Genomic DNA, 12,252 nt, shown 5'->3' on the forward strand with positions numbered 1-12,252 from the left:
ACAGTGGCCATTATGTTGTATGCATCGAATATCACCCAAATCGAACTGAACCCGAAGCACTGAAAAGCTAGAGTTTACGGCCTTAGCGGAAGAGTCTCCGTCCTCACTCTCCTTTTCACATAGCCATCTCAGCTCCCACTTTCTTCACCTTTCCGCACCTTTGACAGGAAAGATGTCCAGGGATCCAGAGCTTGTCTGTAATTCCAGGGTCAGTGACCAGGTCAGCACCTTGGAGGTCATTACCAATGTCTTTTCCGAAACTCCCTGACCTTGAGGGTCACTAACAGCAACACGAGGGGGGAGAGTTTGTGTTTTGCTCACTGTGGGGGCTCTCAGACACAAAGTTCAGAAGCCCCGACAAGGGCTCACCTTGGTTGGCCTTTCTTGTTTGCTTAGGTTTCTTTTACTCTCTCTGCCTCTGGTCTAATACAGATGCAGCCTGCGTGTGCTCGTAGAGGACTTGGGACCCTACAGGTCTCCCTCAGCCTCAGAAAGCAGCAGGTGGGCTGGGTGGTCCTCAGGGACAAAAACTGGAGTGAAGGAGGTTTAAGGAGCAGAAGGACCTGGGCGGAGCTTCCAAGCATGCTCCCCGCCCACAGACACGCCCATCTTCCAGCCCCGCCCCAAGCCATCCTCAGCCAGCCCTGCTGTGAGGCCGGGGCGCCCCCTCGTGGCGGTGGACGCGCTCTGCACCGGGTGGCGGCGGAAGCGGCTTCGGGTCCTGGCCACGCGAACATGGAGGAGGCGGTGCGGCAGGAGCTCTCGGCGCTGGCCGCGATTTTCTGCGGGCCTCACGAGTGGGAGATGTTGAGCTGTTCAGGTGAATACCCTGTCTCCCGCCCCGCGGCCACTGCGGGGAGCCGGGGGACCGTGGAGGGGCGCGGCCTGCGCGTGCACTGCCTTCCCCTGGACTTGCCCTGCGCTTCCTCTGGGCTCTCCCTGCACTTAAACTGCCCTCTTCGTGGAAATCCAGCTCCCCTCAAAATCCCAGTGCTTCTATAAACCCTTGTGCATTACGTCCTTGACAGCACTACGCTGTATTTGGTCTGGGACGGGAGGACAGAGCCAGCCAGGGGCCACGAGGAAGGCAGGCAGCAAACACATGTTGGGGGTGGGTGAACGGTTGAATTCTCCAGAGGTGGTCGCCTTAAATTTTTGTTTTCATTTTTAACTTACATTTTTATTTTATTTTGTTTATTTTTACGTTTTCCAGGCAATTCCAAACTCTTGCTGGATGAGAGTTTGCAGCTCACCTTCTTCCCATCTAACATAGGCCTCTCCTCTAAGAGCTTATATAAAGCTTTTTATATATTACAAATAATAGCGAAAACTTACTTCATTCTTCACTTGGGTTCCGTTAAGAAACAACCCCCCTCCACACACACTTAAATTAAATTGTGTGTGTGCGTGCGTGTGTGTGTGTGTGTGTGTGTGTGTGTGTGTGTGTCTTCCCTACCTGTATACCTGTGTATACCTGCCTGTGTATACCGGTATACAAGGAGGGCTGAAGAGGGTAGGTATTCAGGAGATAGGAGCTACAGAGGCTTGTGAGCTGCTGGGAACTGAACCCAGGCCTCTAGAAGAACAGCCAGGGCTCGTAGCCATCTCCTGGGCCCCCACATTGCCACTTTTGGGAAAGTGTTGATGCAGATGATCCTCATTTTCCCTTCAGCGGTCAAATATGCCCTGTATGTTTTGAGGACAACAGGATCTGTCTTATGGTTACACTATGACTACTATAGAAAATGCCTTTCTGACCATACATGGGTTTACCTCTGAGAAGATAGTGTGAAAGCTGAGAGACCTAAGGAAGCAATATCTATGATTAAGAGGGCTTTGGGTTCCCATATGGTAAGTTATTGACTCCCTGGGAGTTGGCACAGTTTCTCTTATTTCTTCTTGCACGCACCCATCTACCGACATTTATGGTGCTCTGTGATGGTCCAGGCATTATGAACCTTCTGGAAAAATGGAGCTGCTTTCTTCTTTAGTGGCTAGACCCATCTTGAGTCTTTTGGAAACTTCCTTAAAATCCCTATGAAAAGATTTATCATAGGGATTTCCTACCTTCTTCTGGTTGGGTAGAAGTCCTAATTGTTACCATCTCCTCTATCTTTATAGTTCTTTTTTGATAATTGCTTCTGCCTGAGGCAGATATTTAAAGACACTAGTGTCTTTGAGTTCTTGTATCGTGGCTCACTTGCAAATATCTGGAAGCAGTGAACCCGTGATGTCCCATGACATCTTAAAAAAAAAAAATGGTGGCGGTTTGCATTATGAGTTCATTGTTAAACATTAAACACTGCTGCTAGTTCAGAGAAAACCCTAAAAGAAGTAAGTGCCGAGAGAGAGGGTGGTTTCTTAATATTGAGAACACTGTGGCCCTTTATCTGCTGTTAAATTGAGCATGGCTTTCAAGCCATGCCTCCTAATTAATTTAATTCAGTGTTCTGGCATCAATAAGTAATTGAATTATAAAAGAATTCAGCATAACAACTTTGGACATTTTGTTACTAGAAGGTTCACTGGAGAGTAGAACAATTCCGCCATTGAAATCGGGATGTTTGATGCTCATAGCTGGGAACGGTGAGAAAGGGAGGTGCTTTATCAGAGCAGACCAGAGGTAGCAGGTGTGTGGCTACTGCTCACACTGCCAGTGGCGGTTTGGGTTTGAGGGTGCAACTTTGTGCCCCATCACTTCTTTCTTGGCCTCTGCCAAGCAAGTTTCTCCTGTTGTCAGTGGAATTAGAAGAATATTGCAGAGGACCTGCATGTCTTTGTTAAGACCGTCCAGGAGGCCCTCGGCTGACCTCAGGGTCAGCTCTTAAGGTCTTGCATTGGAAAGGCTTGAACAGTGGGTTCAGTTTAGTGGGTATTGGTTCATGTTAAGAATTTGAGGGAATCTGTTTACATTCTGGCCACTCAGATGTTAGAGTGAATCCATAGGAAGAGGCATTGTGTGTAACAGTCTCTTGGATGCACAACTCATGTAAACGCCATACTTCTAGCTGTGGGAAAGGAGTGAGGATAGGTCGCATCAGAGATAGTTTGTTCCTCTCCATCGACTGTGTCAGCCCAGGTATCAAGCTCAATGTGGTCACCTGACAGCTTCCTGATCTTTACACGAGTCTTATTTGATGAATCCAGCAGATTCTGTGTGACAGTTTTCCTAGCTTCAGCTTACAGTGAAGATCACTGATGATCAGAATGGTTAAATAACCACCTGAGGGTTGGGCTTGGCACTGTGTCATGTTCCTCTGTAGCGATGGGACTGGTGCAGGAAAAGTCTATGTGTTGACAAAGAACAGTTTCAGCATCCAGAACCAAGGTATGGGTGGGATCCAGCTGATATTCAGAACAGTTGAGTGTGATGGTGGTGGTTCACATTCCCTTCACATATGCATGTGTGTGGTGCTTTAAAAAAGAAAATGGCCCACAAAGGGAGTAGCACTATTAGGAAGTATGGCCTTGTTTGAGTAGGGGTGGTCTTGTTGGAGGAAGTGCATCACTATGAGGCGGGCTTTGAGGTCTCACATGCTGAAGTGAGACAGTCTTCCTGCTTGCCTGTATATCAACATGTAGCAGCTACCTCTCCGACATCATGTCTGTGTGCATGCCACCATGTCCTGCCATGGTGATAATGGACGGAATCTCTGAACCACCACAATTAAATGTTTCCTTTGTAGAGTTGCTGTGGTCATGGTGTCTCTTCACAGCAGTAGAAACCCTGTGACTGTGCACGGGGCCTTCTGAAGCAGGTGAAGCTAGAGTTGTTGTTTTCCTGGTGATGTCATGGAGAGCACATTGCTGTTATGAGTGTTTGTTGTTAATGGAGTTGCTGTTTGGAAACAACCTCATAGACTTAAAAGTTGCAAAAACTAGAAGCCCAACATCAATGGAATGGGCTTGCAGTAGCTTTGGAGTGGGTTTTTTTTCCCCCCTTAACACAATGTTCAGATTGGATCCCACCCTCTTGCAAAATTATTACAGTAACACAATGAGTTGTCATCTGCTGATTGTTAGGGCTCAGCTCAGCTCTCTAAACCCCACATAGCATTGATCTTCATCGCCAAAGGATGGGATTGCCACCTTTACCATCCATTCTGTTTAGTTGTTTTGTTTCCTTTTATAAGGACATTTAAACCACGGGAAAATTCAGCTGAAGCATAAAGCAAGCATGTATGCGTGCATATTTGTGGTGAGTGGCCTGGGGGTCTGGTCTCTTGAAGTAGGAAAAAATGTGTGGGCTGCTTTTAAGCACAAAGTCTTCAAGGATATGTAAAAATTGGAAAAAATAAAGCAAGTCAGAGAATGAGTGCTGGATATGGTATGTAAACGGTTTCTCACTGTATATGAGAACTCATCCTCATATTTGGTTACAGTGTGATGAGACTGTGGCTGTCTCATGGTTATAGGCAGTGAAGTAGAGAGAAACGTTTAAAGTAGAATTAGGATGGAATCTGGGGTCTAACTCAGTTTCTGTAGTTTGAACTTGTCACCTGCAGTGTGTTAGAAATGTTATTTCTTTTAGGAAAGGTTAAGTTTGATTGTCTCAATACAGAGCCTGCCTTTGTAGCTTATTCTGGTCACAAACCCTGGATCCCTCTGCCTCAGTCTCCTCAGCTCTGCATTATAAGTTTGCCTGAGCTAGGAAGGGTGCCTGGGCTAGGAAGGTGTCTTTCAGTTTGGCTATAGTTACAAAATCAATATTGTTACAAGGCAGAGTGACTTGTGCAAACAGTGAACGTGGATATGAACTTGAAGAGGTCTTGGACTAGGTAAACATGGTCTTGAGGCTTAGGAAAATTTTCCTTTGGTAGGGCAAGCATGAGTTCTTTAGGATGGAGGCTTATTTGGAGTATAGCTGTCCAGGAGTAGGGGGCAGGGGCAGAGATTAACATCAGATGCACAACTATCTCTGTTATCTGTTCTCTTGATAAACCGTCAATAACGTTAACCCAAAGCAGACGATAACGTGAAAGTAGAACAGTTTTCTTTTTTTGTTAGAAAAAACAAACAAACAAACATAAAATCAAAAACAGTTGAGAAAATGAGTTTTAAAGAGACTCTCTGAATTTTTTTTCTCCCACTACTTACTAGTTCTTACCTCTACTTTGGTAAGTATTGCCATTCTGTGCAGCCTTAGTTTGCAGCTCCCGTGTGTGTGGGGCAGACACTAGCCAGGAAGCTCAACCAGGACACCTGTGACTCCTCAGTGTCTAGAACCAAGGCGGTTTTCCTTGTGAATATATATATGTCAATGGTTTCCTTCTCTGCTTTTCTAAAGTGAGAACCAGGGTGCTTCCCTCCCATGACTGTTCTGTTTGCTGACCGGGACCAGAAAAATAACAGAACGAAAAAGGAAACTTGGTAGAGGTTTGCCTGGACTCTCACACCTTCCCCTGGGCTGCTCATCACTTCACTGGGCTGGAACATGCTGGTTTTGTATGTGGCAGAGCAGCAGTGCCTCAGTAGCTGCCTTGGCTGCTGCAGCCAGTCCTCACACATGGCGGTTAACACAAAGCATCTTTAATGTCCTGACGATCTGAAGGTCAGAGGTCCAAAGTCAGTTTCCACCTGGATGAAATCAAATTGTTGGAAGCGCTGCTCTTTGCTCGGTGCAAGCCCCTGTGGGAGTCTGATTGCACACGCGCCTTTCTCGTTTCCTTTCTGTATACCTGTGCTGTGTCACTGAGGGCCCTCTTCGAAGCTCTGTTATGAAACCCTGAAGCGGAGTTTCCTGCTCCAGCGGATTCATGTTTTTCTTCTCTGATAAAATGTCCATCCTTATCTGCTCTTCCTCCTCCCCAATTTAAGGACATAGAGAATGGTGTTTTTCAGTAATTTAGGGCCATTTCCCCATGCCAGCCTCCTTACTTATGTCTGCAAAGGCCCTGTGGCATGCAGGGGAGTATACTCACAAGTTGAGAGGAACAGGGTGCATACATTCTTGGGTCTGTGACTTAGCATGCAGTAGACCCAAGGACTTCTGCACCCATGTACCCATGATTATAAGCCAATGGCATAGATTTAAGGCCTATACACAGGAAGTGGGGCCAGACTAGAAACTTCAAGGCCCATGCCACAGAGACCCACTTCTTCCAGCGGGATCCCACCTTCCTAAAGTTCTACAACCTTCCAAAATAGTGTCACCCACTGGAGACCAAGTGTGCAAACAGATGAGCCCGTGTCGTGCATTTTACATTGAAATTGTAGTGCATGAGGTAGTGTGCAGGTGGGTATACATGCATAGTTGCACAGCATGGGTCTTTGTCACAGCTGAAGGACACTGAACTTAACCCACAGTAAGTTTACCTTGATTTAAACCTTCAATGGTATCAAAATATGTGTACAAATTTAATGTTTCTGTGTAAAAAATATAAACCTTCCAGTCTTGTGAAAGCTGCTAGAATTTTTCTCAGCTGTTATTTTAAAAGAATATGTTATCTTTATTGTGCTGGTCAGAAAACACCTGCTTTGTGACCTAGAGAAAAGCCTTTCTAGCTTCCAAGGCTGTTTGTGTGTGTCAATGCCCCACAGACACAGAGATGGGGAACCATCTCCCAACACACACACACACACACACACACACACACACACACACACACACACACACAGGAATGCTTAAAACTGGGTGTGTGGCTCATGCCTTTAATCCCAGGGCTTGGGAGGCAGTCTGGTCTACATGTTGAGTGCTAGGCTAGCCAGGACAACGTAGAGAGACTCTTTCTTAAACAAACAAACAATAAAAACCTGAAAAAGCAAAAAGAAAGAAAAAGGAAACTCTGTGTGTTTGTGTATCTCTAAGTGAAGACTTTGCAGGTATAGAAGTCTGGGAAGATCACTGTCTGCCCTTTACCTCATGTTTGTAAACACTGGACTGAGCCATTGTGTCTTACCCATTGTTTCCCAACAGCACAGTGTGTGGGGTACACATGTGCCCAATGGGTGTTTGTTGACTGATGAATGAATGAACATCCTTCAAAATTCTGCCCTCTCCTTGAGAGAGAGTGCAGACTTGCTGGACGATTGCAGACACGTTTGTTCAGCCTGGTGATCCTTTGTAGCCTGCAGGTGCATAACAGCCCCACACAGCAAAAGATATCAACTGAACTGATATTTGGGGAGCCTCAATGAAAGGAAGAAGAGACTGGGAGCTGGTGACGAGGTTCAGTGGGCAGAGGCGCTTGTACATAGGCCTGGCAATCCCAAATTCAATCCCAGAATCCTCTAAAGTGGCGAGACAGAACTGACTTCCTGGGTTGTTCTCTGCCCTACACACGTGCCAGTGATAATAATAGTAATACTAATAGTAGGAGAAGAGAGGAAAGAGGAACAAAGAGATTTGGAGAGTGTGAAAGGGTTTAGAAACATATATGCGGTTAGGTTTGGAAGGTTTTTTTTTTTTTTTAAATACTATATACATTACATAAATAATAGAAAAGATTATACGATCTTTGGAATGATTACTGCCTGTGATTCTGTCTGATGTCTGAAAATAGTAGTTTCTTGCAGCTGGTCTTGACATCCATTAAAGAAAAACTCTGTAGCAGATGTGCATGGCCTTCTATGAATCTGTGTAACAATGGCTTTTATGTGCCATTGACATCAGGTGGCTGAGAAGCGATTTTAATGTTCTGTTAGATTTTTAAAATGGGGGATGGATTAAGGTTTCCACGGGGTCTGGCTGCTTCTGTGCTGAGAAATAAAACAAGGGTACACGGAAGGAAGGCACAGAGGCAGGCTCACCTCACAGCCACACATCTGGACCCAGCTCCTTTCTCCACTCTCTGATCTGGGAATGAATGAGCTTGAGGTTTTATCTACGTTTTGGAAAGTGGGCCGAAGGGATGTGGAGTGTGTGTGTGTGTGTGTGTGTGTGTGTGTGAGTGAAGTCGAGCAGATCGGAAAGAGAGCAGAATATTTCATCCCATCTGCTAGATATGCTTCCTCCCTTCTTGGGGAGCCAGCAGAGGCTAATGGATGTCTGCTCAGTTTCAGCTCCTCTCGCTGCCTCCGTGGTACACTGATAGGAGTATGTCCAGTCACTTTCAATAGCATACCCAGCCATCAGTTTCTCAGAATCAAGCCAAACCAGGACTCCATGGGACTTACCATAAGTAACTTTGAATGGACTTCTTACATATTTTCTATGCACATTACTGCTCCATTGAACACCTGTAAGAGTTGATTCACGATTTTCATAATTATCAGTGAAATATGGCTGGAAGGAAAGAATCAAAACTACTTTTTTGATGACTTGACAAAAATGGCTGATAAAGACTATAAGTTGCAAATAGGTTTGCATGGTGCTGTTCATATATGTTTGTGGTTGGGGGAAACGACCTGTAAATCATGACTTTCTTTGCATTATATGTCCCTTCAGAAAACAACTCAGAGTTTTCCCATGAGAAATGAATTGAGATTTAAAAGGGAAAATTTTAACCGATTAGTATTCCATTGAGATTGAATTATGTACAACTAATAATTATTTTTGGATGTCTTCCAGAGACAGATGGGGCTGCATTTAGAATTCACACGACAGCTGAAGGACTGGTGGATGAGGATGTGCCCTTAGAGCTGCTGTTCCATTTACCAGCCGGTTACCCTTTGTGTCCACCCGGCGTCTCAGTTAGCTCCACACGTCTGACCAGGGCCCAGTGTGTTACTGTGAGGGAGAAGTTACTTGAGGAAGCCAGGAAGCTATTGTCAGAACCGATGATTCATGAGCTGGTTCTTTGGATTCAACAGAATCTCAGACACATTCTCAGCCAACCAGAGGCTTCGAGCAGCAGTGAGAAGGGCACTTGGCCGGAAAGCGTGACTGATGATGGATTGTGGCTAACGCTTTTGCATTTAGATCACATGAGAGCAAGGACTAAATATGTCAAAACCCTGGAGAAGTGGGCTTCAGACTTAAGGCTGACGGGAAGATTGATGTTCATGGGCAAAACAATACTGATCTTACTGCAAGGAGACAGAAGCAACATCAAGGTGCCCAAAAATTTAATGTAGTATAGGAATCTGCTTACTTCCTGCTGAATGTGGCATGTCTTTAAGTGTGTTTTATACCAATGGGATAGATGAACCGTGGAGTTTCTGTGTGTCCTATGATCATGTTAAATGGTACTTGGGTGTTTTCGTTTTTAATTCTTTAATTTTTATTTATTTACTTTATGTGTATGGTATTTTGTCTGCATGTTTGTCTCTGCACCATGTGTGTGTCTGGTGTTCACAGAGGCTACAAGAAGAAGGTATTGGACTCCCTAGGATTGAAGCTGCAGATGGCTGAGCTGTCATGTGGGAGATGGGAATCGAACCCAGGTCCTCTGGAAGAGCATCTATGCTCTTAACCACGGAGCCATTTCTTTAGCCACCTCTCAGTTCTTTGTAAAGATGAATATCTAGTTCCTACAACAACTATAAACTTGTGAAGTAAACATAAAATTATAAACCTTATATTGTGAATATTATGGCACTTAAAGTGGCGGTTTTGAACAATATGCATTTGTACTTTTTATGTGTATGGGTATTTTGCCTGCATCTATGCCTGTGTACCATGTAGGTGCAGTGCCAGAGGAAGCCAGAAGAGGGTGTAGGATCCCTTGGAACTGGAGTCACAGGCAGCTATGAGCTGCCATGTGGGTACTGGGAATCAATCAAACCCAGGTCGTCCGTAAGAGCTCTGAGTGCTCTTAACCTCTGAGCCATCTCTCCAGCACCAGCACCAGTTTTTGAAAAAGTCCCATGGCATGTATTTGTTTCATATTAATGATAAACTGAAACTGTATAAGTGAGCACTAAAAGCTTGCACATATTAATTTTTCCATAGCTCAGCATAGCAAGGAGTATGTTTGTGAGTAGCCTGCAAGATTCCTAACTTGCTGGCACTTGCAAGTGCACCCTGACACTTGAGTGCTGTATCTGCAGTGCCTGAAAGGAAGGCTTGTCCCTTACCGGGGAGAGCCAGCCTGAGAAGAAGCAGGGTCCTTAGGACTGTCAGAGCATCACCTCCTCCCCAACTTCTTTCCACCTGACTTGTCTCAGCAGCTGCTTTCAAAGCCGTCATCTTGAGGCTTCCAAGCTCTCATCCCAAAGCCCCCTAGCCTGTTTTTATGAGGAGCTAGACAAGGAAACCTGCTTATTATGTTTTACACCTTAAAAGAACTACAGATTGCATAGTAAGTGTTACACTGCCAGATAGACTGGGCCAGGCATAGTCACAGAAGGTTTTATTTAAAACAGTTTTAGCATGGACAGCCCCGAGAATAACAGCCCCAAGTTTTTCCAAGGAGGGTTCATACTACAAACCTCCTTTGACATTTGCTTAACCAGGTCCATGGTACTGGTATAGATAGTAAAAAAAAGCCTGCAGCGGGGCCTAGCCAGCCAAGGAACCCCGGATTTTGAGGCAATCTGTGTGTCTCTATACTTTGATCCTTTAGTGTAACATACGAGCTGATGAAAATGGGTACAGGTCCCTTGCTCACATTCGCTAAGGCTCTGGTTGTTTGTGGCCAGCTTGAAGTGCTTTACACTTGTCATCCAGACGGAATTGTGATTGATCACAGGTAATCATTCTTACTGCTACTACTTCCCTGGTTCAGAGATTTTGTGTTTTTATGGCGTTCTCTAAAATGTCATTTTACATGCATTTCTCTGAAAAGTTTTTCTAAGAGAGTGTTGCTGGATCAGGAACGCGAAGGTGCGTTTTTAGGTGGGCAGGAGGTGGTGTGTGCCTGATGGCCTCACTGTGGCTGGCCTGGCAATGACAGTGGTTGTGATTACTATGCAGAGTTCCATGCTCTGGAAGGCACTCATTCCTGGAGGAGCTCTGTGTCTGCTGTCCCAGTTTCACCAGGAGGTGACCCTGTTGTAAGTCTGGTTGTGTGGAGTCAGTTATCTAAGGCACAGAGCTTTAATGACTAGTTTAAGTAACTGCTTTAAATAGCCGAGGGTTGAAACAACCCAAGCTGGTAGCCCTGCAGTCCAGATTTAAAGGCTGTTACTGCTCTTTACACCTGCGTTCTGTGGAGCAGTGTTGGCCTATGTGAAGACCATGTAAGTCTTACTGCTCCATTCTGAGAATGCTCTTTAAGCAGGAAGATTCCAGTGGGTATGACTCCTCTAGAACGGGACTGCGCTGTTCAGCCTGAGCTCTGCACTTAACGCACTGATTATCCTTTAGGAGTACCTGATTCTTCAGAAAACCTCCAAAGTAGATGTGGACTCAAGTGGAAAGAAATGCAAAGAGAAAATGATTAGTGTACTGTCTGAAACAAAAGTACAAACGGAACACAAAAGGTATAATTTAGTACCACTGCAGATGCGAAAGCAACTGAATGGGTAATTATCCTCTGACAAATCTCCACATATTCATGAGCTTCTCTTGTGTAATGCAGGTTTCTGGCGTTCGAAGTCAAAGAGTATTCAACACTGGAGGAGTTACAAAAGGAATTTGAAACTGCAGGACTTCGGGGGCTCTTCTCAGAATGTGTGCTCGGGCTGCTAAAATGAAGTGAATGGCAGGAGCCCATGGATGGTAAAGCAGCCGCTTAGTCGTCAAGTTTCCACTGCCTTTAGGGAGGGGCACATTGGAGCAGCCATAAGAGGGCAATTTAAAGTTTCTCTGTAGCAAAATCATTCGCTTTTCAGGAAGAAAGCAGGTTCTACTTTATGGAATATTAAATATGAAAAGGCCCCGTATATTCTAATGTTTGCTGGAAAAGACTGGGTTCAATGGATGGATTATCTGAAGGAGAAATAAAAAAAAAAATCACGGTGGTAAATGAGCTGTTGTTTTTATATAGACAATTTGTTTAGACGTCTGCAATTTTCAGACTAATTTTCTTGTAATTAAATGATTTCTTAAAGTGGCTTGTTTTCATGTTTACTTTCTCATGTTTACATTTTTGGCATTTAATCATGATTCCTCCCCATTCCGCTTATTATGTCTAATGTTTTAAGTTGAATGAAAATCTAACACCAATTTTTTTCATTCATTTATGTATTCATTCACTTGTTTACATTATTGAGTGTACAGTGGGAGAGGGCACATGGATCAAGAGGAAGGGATGTGGCGTGGACCACCACTTGGTGACCCTTGCCATTTGACAAAGTTCCAACATTTCAATATTGCAGACCACACTTGTCCAGCACCTTTTTACTTTTATTCCTAATGACTGTGGATATCAATACCTTTCCCTTTGGGAAATTTTGTGTGGGCTTTCGTAGAGGATAAAAACGTGTATA

At 44.7% G+C, this 12,252-nt stretch overlaps 1 protein-coding gene across 1 annotated transcript; it reads left to right on the top strand.

Annotated features, from left to right (window-relative positions):
- Nucleotides 1-660: 660 nt before the first annotated feature.
- On the top strand, nucleotides 661-11,877 carry Rwdd3 (RWD domain containing 3). The gene is made up of 4 exons (XM_051185592.1): nucleotides 661-820; nucleotides 8,510-8,994; nucleotides 11,189-11,304; nucleotides 11,403-11,877. The coding sequence occupies exons 1-4, from the start codon at nucleotides 736-738 to the stop codon at nucleotides 11,515-11,517; spliced, it is 801 nt and encodes a 266-aa protein (XP_051041549.1). The 5' UTR covers nucleotides 661-735; the 3' UTR covers nucleotides 11,518-11,877.
- The last annotated feature ends 375 nt before the right edge of the window (nucleotides 11,878-12,252 follow it).

This window comes from Phodopus roborovskii, unplaced genomic scaffold, assembly GCF_943737965.1.
Source record: "Phodopus roborovskii unplaced genomic scaffold, PHOROB, whole genome shotgun sequence".
Lineage (NCBI taxonomy): Eukaryota > Metazoa > Chordata > Mammalia > Rodentia > Cricetidae > Phodopus > Phodopus roborovskii.

Coding starts and splice junctions, on each gene's coding strand:
- Rwdd3 (XM_051185592.1), top strand. CDS start 736: ATGGAGGAGGCGGTGCGGCAGGAGCTCTCGGCGCTGGCCGCGATTTTC. Junction 821..8,509: donor GGAGATGTTGAGCTGTTCAG/GTGAATACCCTG, acceptor GATGTCTTCCAG/AGACAGATGGGGCTGCATTT. Junction 8,995..11,188: donor GAGACAGAAGCAACATCAAG/GTGCCCAAAAAT, acceptor ATTATCCTTTAG/GAGTACCTGATTCTTCAGAA.